Source organism: Pollicipes pollicipes, unplaced genomic scaffold, assembly GCF_011947565.3.
Source record: "Pollicipes pollicipes isolate AB1234 unplaced genomic scaffold, Ppol_2.1 Scaffold_5724;HRSCAF=6776_pilon_pilon_pilon, whole genome shotgun sequence".
NCBI classification, from domain to species: domain Eukaryota; kingdom Metazoa; phylum Arthropoda; class Thecostraca; order Pollicipedomorpha; family Pollicipedidae; genus Pollicipes; species Pollicipes pollicipes.
Genome location: NW_023596746.1, coordinates 28541648 through 28561078, shown reverse-complemented (window position 1 = coordinate 28561078; position 19431 = coordinate 28541648). Strand labels below are relative to the sequence as shown.

The 19431-nt window shown below is 52.7% G+C and overlaps 1 protein-coding gene across 3 annotated transcripts; it reads right to left on the bottom strand.

Moving 5' to 3' along the window:
- Window positions 1–3684: 3684 nt before the first annotated feature.
- On the bottom strand, window positions 3685–14636 carry LOC119103452 (protein bowel). 3 transcript variants are annotated; one of them, XR_005094768.1, is made up of 5 exons: window positions 14553–14595; window positions 11889–11929; window positions 10856–10973; window positions 8861–8971; window positions 3685–4712 (listed from the first exon to the last, which is right to left on the bottom strand). XR_005094768.1 is itself a non-coding variant. In XM_037226994.1 (4 exons), the coding sequence occupies exons 2-4, from the start codon at window positions 10963–10965 to the stop codon at window positions 4658–4660; spliced, it is 276 nt and encodes a 91-aa protein (XP_037082889.1). In that variant the 5' UTR covers window positions 10966–10973; window positions 14553–14636; the 3' UTR covers window positions 3685–4657. The 3 variants fall into 3 exon arrangements, 2 of the variants coding, with proteins under 2 accessions (XP_037082889.1, XP_037082890.1); XM_037226994.1 differs by lacking the exon at window positions 11889–11929 and having other exon boundaries at window positions 14553–14636; XM_037226995.1 differs by lacking the exons at window positions 11889–11929; window positions 14553–14595 and adding an exon at window positions 11215–11320.
- Between the last annotated feature and the right edge of the window lie 4795 nt (window positions 14637–19431).

The window sequence follows — 19431 nt, the reverse complement described above, 5'->3', positions numbered from 1 at the left end:
TCATTTCTTAAGGTGGCACGCTATAAGTCTCTGATTTTTTTTACATCTACTAATTTATTGATAGGGGCTTTTAGTGATCACTAATGCGTAACAATTTAAAACATAAACGCTCTTACGTTGCGGTATTTGTTTATCTCTGCCCCTGGAGCCGTGCTCAGTGATGCGGTCGATGAAATGATGCCGAGGGAACGTTTTGCGCTGCATCAGCAGCTCTAACCAGGTCCCTCGAGTTCAGGCCTCTCTCTGACCGAGTTCCCCGCATCCAGGCCTCTCTCTAATAATCGGATTCCTGCGTTCAGGCCGCTCCCTGACCAGGTTCCTTGAGTTCAGGCTTCTCTCTGACCGGGTTCCCGCGTTCAGGCTTCTCTCTAAATGGGTTCCCCGCGTGTAGCTTCCCTCTCTTTCATCCATTTCTCCGCATCCAGACCTCTTTTCCGGGACGTGGTCAACCTCGAAATTGATGAATGGATGATGTGAAGCCAAGGGTCCATGGTGACGTCTCCCTCCTCCCCCCTCCCCCCTCCCGCCCGCCCCCCCCCCCCCCCCCCCGACTGAGCCAAAAGAGGTTTACATTTGAACTGTGCAATTTCTCAAGAATTAATTCAAATTAGAAGCAGCCAGAAAGAGCCTACATTGATCCCGAAGGAAATCAAGGCTGGGTGCTCGCTGAAGGGATACGTGAACTGGCGGCCACGCTCATTGCGAATGTCCATAATTCAACTTCTGACTTCGTGCGGTTTGCCACTTCTGGTATAGAAACGTTTATGCAGTACAAAGAGCTTCCTGCTCTGCACTATGTTGTTATATATGTTTTAACTGCGATTATCCCAGCTTGGGGAGCAATTATTTCATCAAATAAGCGTTAAAAGGTATGGTCATAGTGGCAAGTTAGCGCAAGAACGCTTCAGATCACATGATCAGCCTCACAGTCGTGTGTTGTAGGTGAGAAATGCAAGATTTCAGAACCACTACAGTACCGCTCTTTGTTGCTGAGTTAGATGCCGGAGATGTTTTTTTTTGTGTGGTGTAGTTTGGTGTCAAGTGTAATTTAAATGGAATAAATTATTTCTATTTCAGTGTGTTGAATTAAACGTGGAATCATCCACCTTTCAGGTGAAATCCGGCTGTGGACTGACCTATTGCGATTACGCGTGACCGGTTCGGACAAGAACTCCAACATTTACTTTACTCGGTCTAGAGCTTTCAGATTCTATTCGCTATATCGACATCTGTGCGATTGTTTGATTGGAATTTCTGCTATGGCTTTCAAAACACTTGTGTGCATTGATACTTTTGTCGATGACGCGCATAACAACCATTGTTCAGCGGACCGTAATCAGCATGCCTCTGAAGGAAATGGACGAAGGGTATTACACCGCATGTCGACAACACTGCTCCACTCAAATTATTTAGATTTAGTAGAATTCTGCAGGTTAAAGATTAACAGCATGGAACATATTGCAGTCTGGGCAGGGGGTGGGGCAAATCATTACAGCAAGACATAGCGTTACAAATCTTTTAGGATCTCTTAGATATCTGATCTGTGAAGGATGTCTGGATAGCGCACTAGTGATGACCAAACGTGACCTGAGACAGTTAGCTGCTTATTGCATTACAAAGAGTTTTACGGTGACAATTTTGTCACAATCATTTGTTTGTTTTACTTTAAGCGGATCTCTTGGTGTCTTGCATTTTTATGTCCGACTAGCCTAGCGCTCTGTTTGTTCACCAGTTTTTAGTAATATGCATCCCGGCTAATTTGTGTTCACATTTTTTTTAATCGGAATCGGTTTGACAGCGAATATGGTGCATATAAGGACATCCCATTTTCCTTCTTCAGTAATGTTCGCTGGAACAATCGAGCATACAGCTACCGTGTATGGGCTATTGCAATGGGAAAGAGTTCCGTGCCGTGCTAGCATGATTAATCAGGCTATTTGAAGTGTCTGAGAGTTCATGTTATTATCATGGACTCTGACATTTTGCATTGTTTGATATGTATCATTTGTATATCGTATATATATATATATATATATATATATAATTATGTGACATATGATATATGTACATAAGCATTTTCGTACAAAAAAGGGTAAAAAATGCAGTCATTGGCATGTTACAAATAATCCATTACTTCACATTGATCTGTCTTGTTCCACGTTACAATGACCTGCAGCGTTATTACCAGTCGGCACCAATCTGTCATATATTCCTCTGAAAATCTCCCAGTGAGTTCTGTTTATGCCTTATAGAGCATGTGCCTGCATTAGTTAGAGTGAAAACAAGTAATTTTATGGTGGCATTACTCATTCAATCTATGCCTTGGGCTGACATTTCAAGGAACAATCAGTGCTTGTGGCCTTGTTGGTTTTCAATCGGTTCAATCCGTGTGGGCTGGGAAATTGTACAATCCGGTCCGGTACGGTCCTAGTCTCCATTTTGGTGCAAGTTTCTGCACAATTTCAATGCGATCCGTGGATAAATCCGCAATCTGTGAGTTCGTTTCACATGTAAAGTGCTGTAGTTTTGAGCGATTTGGGAGTTAACCCAGACATTCATTACACATGGGCTTTGAGATTGACGCCAAGTTGAGGTGATCACTAGCTCAAACCCGGTCCCAGTGACCGCGTCAGTCAAACCTTGCCGGCTCCAGGCCAGCCGCATGGATCCATGCCGAAGCACGAGCCAAACCTTGCCGGCTTTAGGACAACCGCAAGGATCCATGCCGAAGCACGAGCCAAACCTTGTTGGCTTGGGCCAGCCGCATGCATCCACTACGAAGCACGAGCCAAACCTTGCCGGCTCCAGGCCAGCCGCATGCAGTGTCGGATCCACGTATTTATAAAACATTGTGTCTCTAAAAGATACGGAAACATTTGAAATAGTGTTATGGAATCGTAAAGTACGAGTGAAACCCTGCTGTATCAGTAACCCTACTTTGTTTTAGTTAGTTTGTCTAGTTTGTACGCTCACGGAGGTCAAGTCATTTGGTGAATACCTCTCTGACGATTTCCATGTCCATGGTGTACCCCGATTTGCCACTAGAACTCTTCAATTATTTCGAAATAATCTGGAGATCTTTGTATGATTTTGAGAACAGCATAATTCGTAAAAACAGGACAAGTTAGTGCTTGAATTAAGCACCATTGTCAGTCGTTTTGCACACTTTTTATTCGGCTACGGACAATAACGATTATCTTGGCTTGGTGCAATGGACATAATGTTGCTTCTTCTAGTCGGTTTTTCAGGGCATACATATTATTGGTATTTTGCTGCACGACTTTGGAAGATATTACCCTGCTTTGATTGCCAAAACAACCTACCTTACTGGTCGGCCCAGAGCATCCAACATTTCAGAAACGGTTCGTCCTGCAGCCAGTCCATGATCGATTTGGGTACAGTTTATGTACGATAGTAAATTATAGATAACTGTTATGATTATAGATGACTGTTATTAATATAGATGTGAATTAACTACAGACGTTGCTTGTAAAGCTCATTGACAAGCTACGAAACAAGTGTCTACGCTAAATTTACGTTTCGGGCTTGTCTGAGTCTTGAGGCATTTCATTTAAATATTACGCAATGTTCTCGTACAGAACCTGCAACGCCTATCGCATCTACCGAGCACAGGGTTCTTTCAGCGTTGACGACCTGTTCTGCAAAGAAACCTCAGTTGGCTCATGGGTGGACTGTATTTCATATATAATATATACATGACTATGATAACATTCAATGTTATTCATCTCCTACTGCAAAAAACGGGGCATGCGCAACAACTCGTTACCTATGGCCAACACATACCGCATACAAAGCACAGGTGAAATCAAAAGCGCCTGGCGAGGATTTACATTGGCCAGGCATGAATGAGTAAAACTGCTTTCAATAGTCATGGCAATTCCCCGAGCTCAAAGGAAGAAAAGTGAATAAATATGACACCACGAGTCCATAAGGGAGATTTTTCCACTGTAACACTTCAGCAGAAGTAGCCAGATGAACGGACGTTGAGCCTTCACAGGGTGGTAGAGTTCCGTTCAAAACTGACTTCAGTTAGCCTATTTCTAACACAAAACGGTGCAGCATTCATCTGAAAAAAACATTTGCGAACCGTGCGGGCATAAATTACAAACTAGCACAAAATCACAGTCTGATCCCCGCCCTGGCCTACACCAGATGCATCTACGCGTGGGAGCGGGTACGGCAGAGAACGGGCCCAAAACGGTGGAGTCGGTGCCGCGCAGGTTGCACCAGGCGCCTCCCGGCCGCGACGGACGGCCCTGAAGTCAGCAGCTGCCGGCCTCGGGAGCTGGCGCAGCTGTCGGCAGCTGCCGCTCCGGAGTCGCTGGTCGGGCGGCTGAACATGTCACCGGAAGTCATTAGCCTAGGGTTGCTGGTCACCAGGAGCCACTAGTCTAGGGTTGCTGAGCTGGGCGCTGGAGCCACCAGTCTAGGGTTGTTCGTCGTTGGGAGCCACCAGTCTGGGGTTGCCGGTCGCTGTAAGATTTGGGTCTGGGGTCGCTGAACCTGTCGCTGAGAGCCGCCGGTCTGGGGTTGCTGAGCTGATCGCCAGGAGCCGCCGGAAGACAGGGGCTGGGATGCAGGCTTGTCTTGCCAGGCGACTCGAAGCTGCCAGTCTGCGCTGGCATCTGGCCAGTCATCAGGCCTTGAGGGCCTGAAAGTTTTCCTCCTGGACTGCCCTGGCCAAGAGTAACCTGAAACAAACGCTGGGCCGTTACAAACGAGTGGTGACGGCTCCGGTCAGTACTTGTGTTCTGTTCCGGATTACCACAGACTTTCTATAATTGTTGTTCCCGCTATGCAGATATAAAAATATGATTGGATGTCGTTGACCAGGATTGAGCATGAAGATTAAGCATGCATAATTGCACACTAGCACTGATTGCCCCATTCACATCAATGCCATTTATTTGGGAATAGAACACAGCAACGGCCCGAAAAGTAGGCCGAAAGGGCCAGGCAATCACCTCAGAGACCAAAGCCCATAGAGTGGTGGTAAGCAAGAGGGAGAGAGAGGGAGACACGGAGATAAAATTCTACTTACTATATAGACGGAAGATATGTAGATACATGCATATATTTGTGAAGTCACCTTCTGTAAAGGGTTGACGTGCAGTCAGTAGTTGTCGGAGATGTGCAAATCCAGTCTAATCTATTGCCATAGAACATGCATAACGTTGTCTCCTGGCGTTTGCTCGTTGCGGTTAGAAACAAAGAAACATGCCGTCTCTCTTGCACAAAGTGCACGATTGATTGGCCCCATCGTGCAGTTAATGAATCGGCTGTAAGGTCCAATAGTCTTCAGATAGCTTTGAACTCTGGCCGGCTATTGTCCTCTCGTCCGCGTGAGGGCCTCGGGTACCGAGCACGCCTCCAAAGGGCCCACCGATCACATCCGCCAACGCCGCACCAGCGGCCCGGCACGCCGCGCCGGGCCGGCCGGAGCACCCGCCGGCCGACCGCCACGTGTGGGCCGATAAATTCGCGCGCCCACTAGCCGCTGTCAGAGAGCTCAGGCGGATGGCAGCTCGCGGACGGCGGCGTCGCCGGCCGTCCCTGAGTCAGCCCGCCACCCGCCGAACGGGTCAGGCGTCAGCGCGTGACAGGCTGCTGTCGCCCGCTGCAGGCACGACATGGAGTCATCCTCAGGCCCCTGCTCCGCGGAGTCACTCTCTGACCTCATCGGTCTCGGCGTCCTCCACTGACCGCGCTCCGCCGCTTCGCCGGGCGCTCGACGCTCGGTGCGGCCCGTGCGGGAGACACACGAGCCGGCGTCTCACGGCCACACTCACGCGCTGCCAGCAGAGGATCTGGCGGTGAGCGCGATGCGTTTTTTAAATGATGGGTACTCTGACTGACTGCTGCACTTTTCGCCGCACATATGAAGTGGAAAAACTCGGTACCACTGGCGGGAAACATTTGTAAACTCACATTTAGAGCAACGTGCATCTAACGTGCCGCTGCTCTCCTATCATTTCCATAGCTGCCGCATTCAGAACATGCAGTCCTAATCACTGTCCATCAGCTGAAGGATGTGCGGTCTAAGCGTTCACCCATCTAGATGCGCCACATGAGGCATCACACCTACATCGGCAAGATCTAGCCTATTCATTTCGCGAGCAAGCAAGCAAGATCCAGCCTATTCAATGGCCAAAGATAGAGAGCTTAACGAACAGGGTGGCATAGGGCCGGGACTGCCAGAGAGGCCAGGGATTACCAGACGCCAGCTGAGTCGGCATCGGACGCAAAATGCAATATCCACCAGATTTGTGCGGTGTTCTCAAATTAGACACATTTAGTTTCTCAGCGTAACAGCGGCCTTTCCGCTTTTGAGCACTCATGCCAACCTTAACGCGCGTGATTTTCCGCGCGACATATTCACTTTTAACGACAAATGGAGTACATATCGGCAACGTCTCTTTATTCTCTTGCCCTATTAGACGGTGGGCAGGGCAGGGGACAGCGGTGTCCATGGGGAGGACCCATGCCCGCCCTCAATTAGCCTCCCTGCGTCTCCAGCTGGCCATCCATCGCACGCGTCACCTCCAGTGACAGCGCGCTTTCAAACACGGCGTCGTAAAGCCATTAGCTGGCGGGAGGATCGGGGACCGTCAGCGCGCTGGGCGGCCGCCGGCGCGCACGGGCGCGCCAAAAAAGCGCCACGCCGCGCCGGCCGCACTAAATCGCGCCGCGCCGCGTCGCCCCGGCTGTCGGCCGGGCGAACCGCCCACAATTAGCGGCCAAATGTATAGCGTCCTGGCGACGTGAGTTACGCCCCGGGCCGGGGACCACCGCGGCCGGCGACACGGCGGCCCGCGCGGCCCGCACGTGATCCGTGCGCGCCCGAGCGGATCGCCTCCCCGCCGCGCGCCCTGGGTGGCGCCCCGGCACGTGCGGCCTCTCGCCGACCGGCCCGGCTCGATGAAGTGATCCCGCGCGGCCGGGCTTCGTTATATGGGCCAGACGGCTCAATATTGTGAAACGGTCCGACGCCGGCGACGCCGGCGAGGACCGGCCGCGGTCGCCACTCAGCGTCATTATACCGCCCCGCCCGCCTGGCCTCTGTGCGGAGCGAGCATGCCCTGGGGCCGTCATGAGCTGTCAATGTCAGCGGACTCTTGAGGCCCTCCGAGGTCCCGCTGAGCGCCTCTAGACCTGACCGTCAGCGGGTCGGTCGCTCGGTGCCGCAGACGCTCACACGCTGTGCCTGCCGCGAACTTGTACTGCCGGGCTTGAAAGCTTCCACGATGAAAACCCTTTCTTGGAGGCCAAACCACCCGCCCTAATCATAGGTCTTCGGCGAGGTAACATGGCAGCTGGCCTTGATAGAACTTATGGCACAGCTTTGTCCGGGCGGCCCTTTGATGCCACGCGGCGTCTCGGCGCGGGCCTCACAGACGTGCTCAGTCCCGGCCAGGCACGTGACCACGCCTTCCAGTCGCTGCGGTCCATCCATGCTTTGGTGTCATTTCACACGATCGAAACGCGAAACTAATCTGCCCAAACCCAAAGTTTCTTGAGTACGGACCCCGCCGATCCGTGTCGATCAGCCCGCGATAATGGCCGCCACTCGAGTTGCATGTTTGCAAAGGAAAAATGTCCTCGAGCGAGCCTGATGTCGAGGCCGCCGCCGACGAATCTCCAGCGCAAGTAGATTAGACTGAGCCTGTGCATTACTCTGTGGCAAGACGTCGTTTAACTAGGTATCCAGCTTCGATGGTATTATCCACCCTCAATCAATTAATCCCGGGCTAAAGATAGGACAATCAGACGTGGGCTGCGGTGTTGCGAAAAAATGAACGGCATGTCGGCGTCTTTTCATGTGCTCCGTTCTCAACCAAACCACGAAATCACATACCCCAGCAAAGACTCCATTCAAATCATCTTACATTCAATGAATACTAACTCGTCATAAATCTTCTGCCATCGAAGCTTCGCGGCTTTGTAATGTAATTGATGCATTTATTTTCAGTAATCAATTTTACTACACCATTAATAACGGTGTTTCGTGAACAACTTGTCTGTCGGTAACTGATGATCCTCGGATGATAAAGCTGTTTTCGTCTCCATTACAGGCCATGATCAAGTCATTAGCATAACGAATACTAATACATTTCTTTTGTTGACGCGTGCACGCTCCACGCGCCGGATCAGAGGTGCGCACGTCCCACATCGCCCCTGTCGAGCCTCGACCGCGCCGGCCGCCAAAAAACGCGACAACCACGGTGACGTATGAGACAATAGCTCTCCCTGGCGGCGCATGTAAAAAGGTGTGTCACCTCCTATCTTGGTACATCAGGTCTTAATCCTCCGACTTCGAGCGGCGGAGAGAAGACGACGAAGCGACCAAGACTGAATGCGTCAGTTCCTATCATTATAAGGCCAAAAGCGATGAGGGAAGAGATAAGCGGAACAATGTGGATCCCGCTACGGAAGAGAACTTTGCCGAGAATTTATTCAGCCCAAGGAAAGCTGGCAATTTCTCCAAAGTTATTCTGCCTCGGGTAGTTTCACGGATGTGACTGTCTTCAGCTGCCTTAAAATGGCAATAGACTCATACGCCGACAGGCCAGGGTGGGCCTGCCAGCCGGCATTCCCGCTCTGTTATGTTCCGGGTGGCACGCACCGATCTAGCCAGGAGACAACACCATGCTCTGCAGATACGATCAGTAAGGCCAGTGTACCGGTTGCCTCGAGTCAAAAGACACCGAGAAAACTAATTACCATGCGTTTACCAGACTGAGTTAAGACCCATGCTTCCATGCCAGTCGAGATTCTATTTAGGTACCTCTACGGTGAGAAAGAGAAAGGTGGAACAATTAGAAAACTACTATCTGCTTACCTGAGATCTCTTCTGTTGCAGGACTGAAGCTCATTCCGAAGCTTGTAGATGTCAGCACTGTATTTGGCTGTGTCATGAGACCTCTCGTGAATCATCAGGTTGTAGGCTTTCCTGAAAATCAATGAATGATCAGACACGCGCGTGGTCGGTCTTCCGGTCCGCGTTCTCCGTGTGACTACCGACGCGTTACGGTTTACTTCCGGTTGACAAAAGCTCGACCACAAAGTTAATTTTACGAACGCCACGAAAAAGACTACCGACACGAATGACTAATTGCTGGTCCAAACAGCCACTAGATTTGGCAAAACAGTAGAATGTTTCACCACAGGCATGCTTGCTGTAGCTAACTTGTTTTAGACTGGGCAGCGAAATATTGGAGGGCAAAATGTTGATGGTACAGTTGTGTGGCCCAGTATAGCAGATGTGTTCATTAGATTAACTAACAAACTGCATACTCGTATGTTTAAATTACACTAAGCCAAATAATAGCGCATGGTAGGTTGAAAATCACACCATTGGTTTGCAACATTTGCCTCCGATGGTTGGACTTGCGCAGCTGCACATCCAGACAAAGCCTCAGTGCAAAGGGCCCAACGGACCGGCGTGCACAACTACACACACACACACACACACACACACACACACACACACACGAGTGGCCATCGCAACCGCAGTGGGGCCACTGCCGCCTTCGGTCGTTTGATCGGGGATTGTAGGCGGTCTAGGTCTGCGCAACGGCCAGGCGAGCTGAGCAGTGCCACGCGCGGATGTGGAATTTTGAAAATGGAGATGCCTCTACCGACGTAAAAGATCGTGACCATTCGGCATATGGTGCGCACACAGTTATCCGATTTGAATGTGAGAATAGTGAGTGTCCCTGACTCTAATGTGCATCCATCTGGATCCGCCCCTGCAGGCCTTTACAGCGGCGACCTTTGACCGCTGCACAGACTGAGGAACGGCCCAATTAACGGCTCAGATTGCGGGAGCGGTCACAATCCAACTCGTCTGCAGGATAACGGCAGGTCGGCACTAGATAAGTAACAGCAAGTCGAGGCGGAGCAATGCAAAACAAAGCAAGTCGGACCGTTCGGGAGAACCAGAGTCATTGGAACCATCGAGGGTTGTAAGACCAAGGGTAGTTAATGGAAGACAAGTTAAAAACTCGTCACTGATTGGCTCAAAGCGTGGATATTATCCCACGGCTCGGCCCGCACAGGCGGGAATGGTCAGCGCCGCGTAACAATATACCGGAACGACAATATACCGCGCAACAATATACCCCCAGCCGGAAGTCAGGTCCTGATGTCGCTTGAGTGAACAATTATCGCCGCAGCAAATACCGGGCTCCGGGTGTTCTCGGGCAGGGCGGTACGGCACAGCGGGCTCCGAGCGTTCGGCGTGCGGGGTGGTACGGCACAGCGGGCTCCGGGCATTCTGTGTGCGGAACGGCACGGCAGAGCGGGCTCCGAGCGTTCGGTGTGCGGGGTGATACGGCACAGCGGGCTCCGAGCGTTTGGTGTGCGGGGTGGTACGGCATAGCGGGCTCTGAGCGTTCTGTGTGTGGGACGGTACAGCACAGCGGGCTCCGAGCGTTCTGTGCGCCGGGTGGTACGGCACAGCGGGCTCCGGGCATTCTATGTACAGGGTGGTACGGCACAGCGGGCTCCGGGCGTGACGGGACCTGTCCGACCCGTTCGCTGGCTGCCGGCATCCGGCGGCTGCAATGGGCTCAGGGCGCGCTGAAAGCGGCTTCAGCTGCCACGACTGCGGTTAGCCCAGCCCCGTCTGGAGTCAGCTCGGCTCGGACGTTCCGCTTCTTGATGCGGGTAATAAGCTGGGTTCAGGGGCGTGCCGACGGAACTGGCCGTAAGACGGTCAACAAAACGGATCATCAAAGCCTCGCCCCACTTCCTGTACGGAAGCGGGCGAGGCCGTCATCGCGTCGCCGGCGCTACAAGGAGTCTGTGGTCACCAAGCAGCACCCTCTCTCACCTGAACAGCCGCTGGCAGAACTTGCAGGTGAAGTAACGGTCGGGGGAGCCGGTCCTGTTGCCCATGCCGAGGTGGGATCGATCATCCATTTCAAAGTCAGTGTCCAGCATGACTACACCTAAAAGGCAGCAGGTCCGTGAGAGACAACACTGGGTGGCGGGCGAGGAGGTACAGCCTCGTCGACGAGCTTCTGACCACCTGGAGAATTAGCCACTCAAGTGCTGAAGGCAAAGTCACTGGTCTGTAAACAATACCTGAGCTGCCAGAGCCCAGGCTTAGTTGAAACGAAACAAAAGCTAATCAAGCACTGGAACACCAGTTAAAATCACCTCTCACAGTCAACTGCACGCAAGCCTCACCCAAACATCTCCCGCGTGCGACACGCACACATTGCAGACCCCCATCAGACGACGGGAGCACACTATCGACACGCCGGCCGGGAAGCACGTGCACCACCACCACCAAGCACCGACCGGAACCGAGCGGCGCCGCTCCCTGGCAACAGACTGCTGCCGCCGTAAGCGGCTCGGGCCGGGTGGCGGCGCGCGCGCCGGGGCGCGGCGGGCGCCGCCGGGCGCCGCGCTGCCGTCCGGTCACGCCACTGGGGCTGGCCGCCAAATACGGCGGACGTGGGCCCGCGGCCCGGCCGGACGTGAGGTCACCGGGCGAGGCGTGTCACCCCGCGCGGGAGGCGCACGCCGGCACCCCGGGCGCTGGCGCGTCACCCCGCGCGGGAGGCGCGCGCCGGCATCCCCGGATGCTGGCGGGTCACCCCGCGCTCGCGGGAGGCGCGCGCCGGCATCCCCGGATGCTGGTGCATCACCCCGCCGCTTGCGGCAGGCGCGCGCCGGCACCCCGGGCACTGGAGCGTCACCCCGCCGCTCGCGGGAGACACGCGCCAGCACGCCTCGGGCGGGGCGCGTGCAAGACCATTCCAGCCTGCACCAATGCCCGCCGGCTCCCGGCCCGTAATCTACGGTTAGCTGGCATGCAAGCGAGGCGGTAGCTAGAGGGAAGACAAAACATTACTTACTACCACATGTTTAGATGACTTTGGCATGCAATACATCGCATCTGAAACACCCAGAACATGCATTTAGGTCGGAGTGTGAGACATGGGACGACAAGAGCGTCACAGAGCGCCGGCCACGGGGTCGCCATGCTGACGGGCGCCGATCTGAAGAGGTCGGCTCAAGTCCGGGTCAGCCACAACCGGATCTTAATAGGGCTCAGCAAGTCGGTGCGGTGTGTTCTGCAGCTGAGCCAGGGCGCGGACGCCTACCGGTTGGGTCGGATCAGCTCAACTCCCCATGTGACGTGCAGTGGCCGCAGGGTAGCTACATGACCTGAGCATCGGTTTAGCGCGCGGAGTAGCAGCAAAGCGCAAACGCGGTGCTTTTAAATACTGAGCGGAGTGTCACGTTTGGCTGTCGTGCTGGTGTAAATCGCTGTTTTGCCAGGCTGGCGCGCCGGAGACGGATGCTCCAGCGCGTCACAAGTGAGCTGTATTGAGCCCGCTGGCCAGTGACTGGCCCTGCCAGCCCTTTCCGCCGTTTCCATGCCGGCGGGCGGCGTGGTCTGCCTGCTTTGGCGGGACGCGGCGCAGGGCCGGCTCCGGCAGCCGGGGCTCGCTCGACTGGACTCGACCCGACTCTGCAGGACCATCTGCAGCGCCCGGCGCACTCCCTTCCCGCGGCCGCAGACGCCAGACGCCAGACGACCCGGAGAGCCTCCGGCGCCGGCGAGCGCCCAGGCGGCCGCAGACGCCAGACGCCAGACGACCCCGAGAGCCTCCGGAGTCGGCGGGCGCCCCGGCCGCTGGGCCCGGCCGGGCCGCCGGCTTGACCGGGCTGTACTTCCGCGCCGCGCTCCGCCCGGAAGCCGGACCGCTGGCCTCGCCACCGCGCGGCCGGCGGCGCCACCGTTTTTACAATGGCGGCCGGCGCCGCGCGCCGCTCCTGTGTTACACGATCATAGCGGCTGGAATCTCATTCATTCGCCGGGCGGCCGGCGGGCGCGCGCACGCCGCTTTGTTGACACGCGCCGCCGCCGGCCGGTGAGCGTGAGAACGGCCGAGCCGCGGGGAGGGTACCGGGAACGCGCGCAGGCGGGTTCAAAAGGTTATCGCCAGGAATCTGTGGGCGGCATTTATGGGAGTAATAAATTGGTGGGGCGTATCAGATATCCCGGGACCAGGCTTGCAGGTGTTATGAGTCAGTTTGGGAACCAGGCAATCCAAGAATACAGCGATCAGGCGTGTGAGCTGATGTATACCTACAAGAATGGGAAAGTATTGCAATTCATGGGCCTATGAGGAAAGCATCTGTGTTATTTAAACAGTGAAATTGCATTGAGCAGGAAGTCAAGTATTCTGTCTTACACCCCCACGGTGCTCCGAGTAACTCGGCACAAACTGAATACACAGCCTGGCAGTTTGCACTTCGCAGCTAATGCACAAAACCATGCACATTACATCTTCCTGCGGTTTGCGACACGGTATAAGCCCCAGTAAATCCGATATCGAACTGTGGGGTGCAGGCTAACTGCATTGGAGAAGGACTGAAAGTGACCCACTATAACTTATTCGTATCTTTTTGGACTCATGAAATCAAGTTGCATACATTACGAACAGCGCATCAACAATCCCTACCATTTGGTGAAATTTACTAAAAAATACATTCCCAAATGACTTCACCGCCAGTTTTCAAATGCTAGTGTTCCAGTAATCACTCGTGCAGCCGGCCTACAGACATGACATACTCCCGTAATCTTACTTGTGTTTTGTGCAGGACGTTGCAGTTCCACTGCATTCCCACTGTTTGACAGTCCGCGAACATTCCCACTGTTTGGCAGTCCGCTAACATTCCCACTGCTTGACAGTCCGCTAACATTCCCACTGTTTGACAGTCCGCTAACATTCCCACTGTTTGACAGTCCGCTAACCGCAGCATTAAGAGAGTGCCCCTCTGAACACTTCATGGCTTAGCAATATGGTACATCCGAAGCTGTATGCCTAACCCGTAATGCTGTGATCTCATTGCACACGCCCAGCCAAGAAGAAAAACGTTCGTTCTACCACGTGATTCAGCAAGCAGTGACTTGCTGCATGGCTTCCTCCTCGTGACAACGTCAGGTGGGCGGCGGCGCTCTTAAACGTGGCCAATCTACCGTTAAGCCGCGCTCTGGCCGGGATTTCAGTCCGACAGTGGCTGTTGAGCCTGAGCCGATAGGCACGCGTCCAGATGGGAGTAGACCGCCGCCGGACGGTGCGGTGGCCGACTGTTGACGGGACCGGTATGTGCTGTTGGGCCCTGGGGTGACATGCTGTTCCGGGACACAAGACTACGGAAAGTCCCTGTCTGGGCGGCTGCTGTGCGCACCAGGTCGGGCAGTGCAGCGGCCGTCCCCTGAGAGGCAGCAGCGCTCGAAGGAAGGCCGCGGCAGCACGAACGGCCCGATGCGGGGGGCCAGCGGGCGGCGCCGTCGGCGGGGATAGCGGGGGGCACTGCATGCGCCGAGCACGAAGCTTCTATCTCAAGGTACCAAGAGGAGAGCACGTGCCAGTCTAAGTCACATTCAATACTTAGAGGAGAACGGTGCCTACCGGCGCTTACAGATGCAGAGGATTAGAAGTGCAACACTGGTTGCGCTGGTCGTGCAGGCCGCAGCACCGGGATGGCTGGGCTGTCGGTCTTACCTGGTTGGTAGGGACCGCGGTCTTAACACCTCCACGACGGAATATCGAATGGTGCGATGGTTCCGCCAGAGCACCTTGGTCTTCCATCTTCGTTTTTTCCACACATTTTTGCACAATGCGTGGCAAGTTTCATGACGTCACCCTGCCCTCCCCCACGACGCGATTGGTCGGCGGGGCGGTGACGCGCCGCGGCGGCGGACGGCCATTGGCGGGCGGCGGCGGTGGGCGGGGCTAGCCACCATGTGACAGGCCGGTGGACACCGGCCGGCCCGGCGGACGGCTGCCCGCTCCACTCCGAACAATGGCACGCGCCGGGGTGCCGCCGAAACCAGAGCAGCCATCCGTCTGGAATCTGTGGGTGGGTACAGCCCGCGTCCAGCCAATGTAGTGCAGGCAGGCTGAGCTCGGTCAGCCGGCGCACAGCTGACTGACCAGGCTGACTGACCAGCTGAGTGACCGGTGTGTCGGCCAGCCGGTGCACAGCTGACTGGCTGAACATCACCGGTGACCGGTGTGTCAAAAGTCGAAATTTCATTGCAAAGCGACACCTTTCACGCATACCATCGGGCTCCCAGCTTTGGTGTTTTTCCATAATATTTTACCTCTGTTCGTGCGCATGTTAAATTTTTCCACTATCACGGCTCCACTCGGAGTTTTGGTGGCGTCATGACTGTCGCCATGGCATCTTCTGTCGAAGGCATTTGGAAATACTGTACATACTGTCAAATGCTGCACATGCTGTCAAACACTACACATACTATTAAATATTGTAGTTTGACCGTATTTTTACTAAGTGCACACAGGACAAAATATACATGGTAAATTAGCACTAAGGATCACGATAACTATCAACAGCTCAGTAACATGTACCGAACACGACACAAGCGATACAGATTGGAAGTCTTTGCGTTTGACATATGAGCAGGCATCATTGCATGCCGAATCCGTCAATACTGAGCCAAGCAAGACAAAAACAGTGGGCAAACTGGGTCAGTGTCTATGCAATCATGGCAAATCCTCTGCGAAATTGGAGTGGTAAAAGCAATTGTTTGTCTCGGCTCTTGCTATAAGTCGTCATAGGACCCGTTATTTTCTCCATAGATGAAGGAGTCAGTTGCCTCTGTTTGCCCCCTCCCCATGAACCGCATCAAGCACATGTGCTCGCTGCATGGTCAACGGAAACTAAAAGTGGCGATTTATTGATCCAACAATGCGTGTTATGACACCACTTAGGACAGTGGATATCTGCGCAGTTCGTGTTAGAGAAAATCAGAGCACCTTTTGTGAAAACGTTCGGTTGCTTAGCTTTCTTTAACTGCATCAAAACTATTTTCCCTTGGCTGATCTCCACACGGGAGGACAGAATTATAACCGTGTATCCACAACGGTAGTTGATCATTACGTGCATGAACTTCGCACTCGGTAAACAGTTACTTCGAAAGAATCGTTTCCCAGACGCCCGTCATAATGCATCATTCCCCAACAGTGATGGTGTTGAATCAACAGTATTTGAAGGTAGCTGCTCACGCAGCTGAAACACCAAAGTATCCGACTAGTTTGGTTTGCACATGGCCCAGACAATGCCTATGGTCAAAAATTGTTTTCACACAAGACAAAACGTGGCTATGTACATTGGCCGAGGCGTCCAGCGTGTCCACGCGCATACAATGGCCGTGGCGGGGCGCCATGTTCGTGCACAGTTTTTGAGATGCTCCATTCAGCGCAGTGTTGGCCGAACCGTCGAAGCGTTTCATTGCAAAATGGAGCGCTAAAACGCACATAACAGCGCGGCGCGCCAGTGCGGTTTTGAACTCAAGCAAGGGCGATCCAAGAGGGAAATGGGAAATGGGAGTGCAACAGGGCTATAGTCCCTTCAAAGACAGCGGAAAACACATTACCTCGCGCTGACTGCCTGGATTGACCGCAGCTGGCATTAATTTGTAGTTTGGCCCGCCTGAAATGACTTATCACCCCTTAACACTCAATACTAGATGTATTCCTTAATGCAGGTGATTTGCGTCCGTGGTGTTTGGACCCACCACAGCGTGGTCCTGTCTGTCGTGCCTCTGCAGTAGCGTCCGTATCCGCGGCCTGGCATTCTGCGGAAGCGCTGATAGCAAGTGGAGGATGTCGAGAACGGTTGATGCGCACACTGGCCGGAACAGGAATAATTAGAGGTAAAGTGGCAGTCTGGCAAAATGTTGTCAGTTACAGCTAAGGTTAGTGGAACCTCCGCCACAGTCGCCATATTGCATTCTCCACCCATGACACGAGGCCAATTTTGGTCATCATGACTTCTCAACCTGAGAAAAACCGATGTTCGATGTACCAGGAGGTTCGATCTCATCAATATATCAGGCAATTGTTGGATTTTCTCAGCATCAATACGCCGCGTGCCGCGTGGGGGAGGAGCGCGGTAATAACGGATGGATCAATCGACGAATATGACTTATATGACGCCAAGAAGAAAGGTAATGGAGTCAGGTAACTTCGACAGAACGGCTTTCAGTCCGACCGTACTTGATCATTTTAATCAATATCCAAGACTTTGTAGTGATTCACACTGTTGTCAAGAGTGGCTAAAATACTGCAAAATGCGCAAATCCTTTGGTTCAATATTCGTTGGCATGAAAAGCGTCCCACACTTGCGCGATATCTATGGTCTGATCTTTAAAGGGTTGAGTGCTAATGACAGTCCGCTATTCGATACCGATTAAAAAATAGCATTGATCGATTTCGGGTCGAATGCTGGCCCACTGACCGCACGGCTACCAGACCTGCTAGTAATTTGCTGCCCTCGCTTTGGCCTGCGCCGCGTTGTTAGCTTCGGGTTTTTATCTGCTCTGATGATTGAAATTTTGAAAAAATGACAGATTTTTAAGAGAAGCCCAAAAACTGGAGGATACATGGATCCATGGCAAGAATCTGTTAGCCGCGTATCGTGGCACAGTGGCGCTGAGACCTGCGTCTGCGACCCACCCGGGCTCTCCCTGTGGCGCTGAGACCCGCACCCGCGATCCGCCCGGGCTCTCCCTGTGGCGCTGAGACTTGCGCCTGCCACCCGCCCGGGCTCTCCTTGTGGCGCTGAGATTTGCGCCCGCCACCCGCCCGGGCTCTCCCTGTGGCGCCGAGACCGCGCTTGCTGAGACCAGCGCCGTAACCACTGGGGCTCTGAAGCTCCCTCCGTTTTGAACTTTTACTTTTCCACGTCAGTTATGTGTGGGGACGAAATCGCGGTGATACTGCGAGATTGCAGAGAGAAGTGCCACATCGAACGGCTGACAAGTAAATGTCTGCTGCCATATCAACCGAAACGCATAGAGAATAAAGGTTGTTGCCGAAAACCTCTTAAAGTTACATTTGTTGGTTCCAAAGGTATCAGTTTTGATAAATCCTGACTGCCAGGTCGGACCCACTAAGTCAAAGATTTTATAGTTTTAAGGCTTCTCCCAGGGCCAGTACTCTTGCTGGTGACGAGTACCAACTGGATGGAGCAGTTTGTTCTAATTCAAGACAATAAGTCGGTACAGACAATCCGTCTGATCCACCGAAATGGTCGCGCTCAACGTTTCTGAGAAAGCTTATTGTCACTTGCAAACAATACTTTACTCACGTTTAACGTAGCGTAACACCCTGGTTGCAGTTTTTTAAGCGTAATGTTCCAAAAAGTACGTCGGCTTGGCCCCCAGCCGAGCCAGACACGAAACAAATATCGGGCGTGGTTTTTGCAATGAGAGAAAGCCACAGGATGAAGCCATAAGAATGCAGATTTTTTGAAGACTGACATGATTCGCAACCACACCTGAACTTGATGTTACTCTGTCCCAAATATTTCCATCCCTCCTTTGTTACGCTTCCGTTACCCCTCGTCAAAAACCCCTTCCTCTCCATGCGTAGCGTAATGTATGGACGGTGTAGCACAACATATAACATAGGATAATGTAGCGTAATGTAAGGTAAGAACGTAATATATCCCCAATGACAACAACGCCAGATTGAAGAGAGTGCTCTACATTTATATGGGTTGTTGAACTGAACCAGACATCTCGCAACCTTTCGACGCTGTTCACAATCCTGCACAATCCTGACCTTCCTAAGACCTAAGCCCCTCTAGTTTCCGAGGTGCACACCCGCAAAATGGGAGAAGGTATATCGGGGAGAATATTTCAAAGTCACCTTGGCATTCACGATGTCATAATAACGTCTTTCAAATTCTACCATTCCATAAGCCTTGCGGCAATCAAGGCCAAAAAGGATATAATTGTCGATGCGTTCGCATCTGGCGCTCGTAGGCGCGACTTCCAGATATGACGGTCATCAATTGAATCTCAATCAATATTGTGCGAGGTACGACGACGTGATCAAACCATGACGCATCAAGGAGCATTTACTTAGCAGAGAATTGCGATGTCTAGAGCAGCCTCTTCTACTTAAAAGGTATACCAATAACTATATAACTAACTAATATACGTGAGCCTGTTTCACCACATTTGGTGCTTGCCTCAACATCTTCAAACGTGAAACATTCCCGTTAAATAGCTTGCGGTTGTTGAAAATTCATGCTCAACGAATAGATACGGCGTTTACAAATGCAATAGAACTTAGCTTTTCTCTTCTATCACTTAAGAAGTCGTATCTCAGGACTGGCTAAGGCTCGTCCTGTATTTTGTGTTATACAAAGAGTCCTCCTACATTACAAGCTTTTCACATGATCTGTTTCTCAAAACGTCTGCTTACAACAGAACGTCTCCCTCCCCTGCCATTTGCATGTTTAAGCCTTGATTCTCCTCGACGAACACTCGAAGCAAACGAGATGATTTGTCTAGCACATTAAATGCGTATGCCACCAAAAAGATCAGACGTGTCCGATATAATCGGT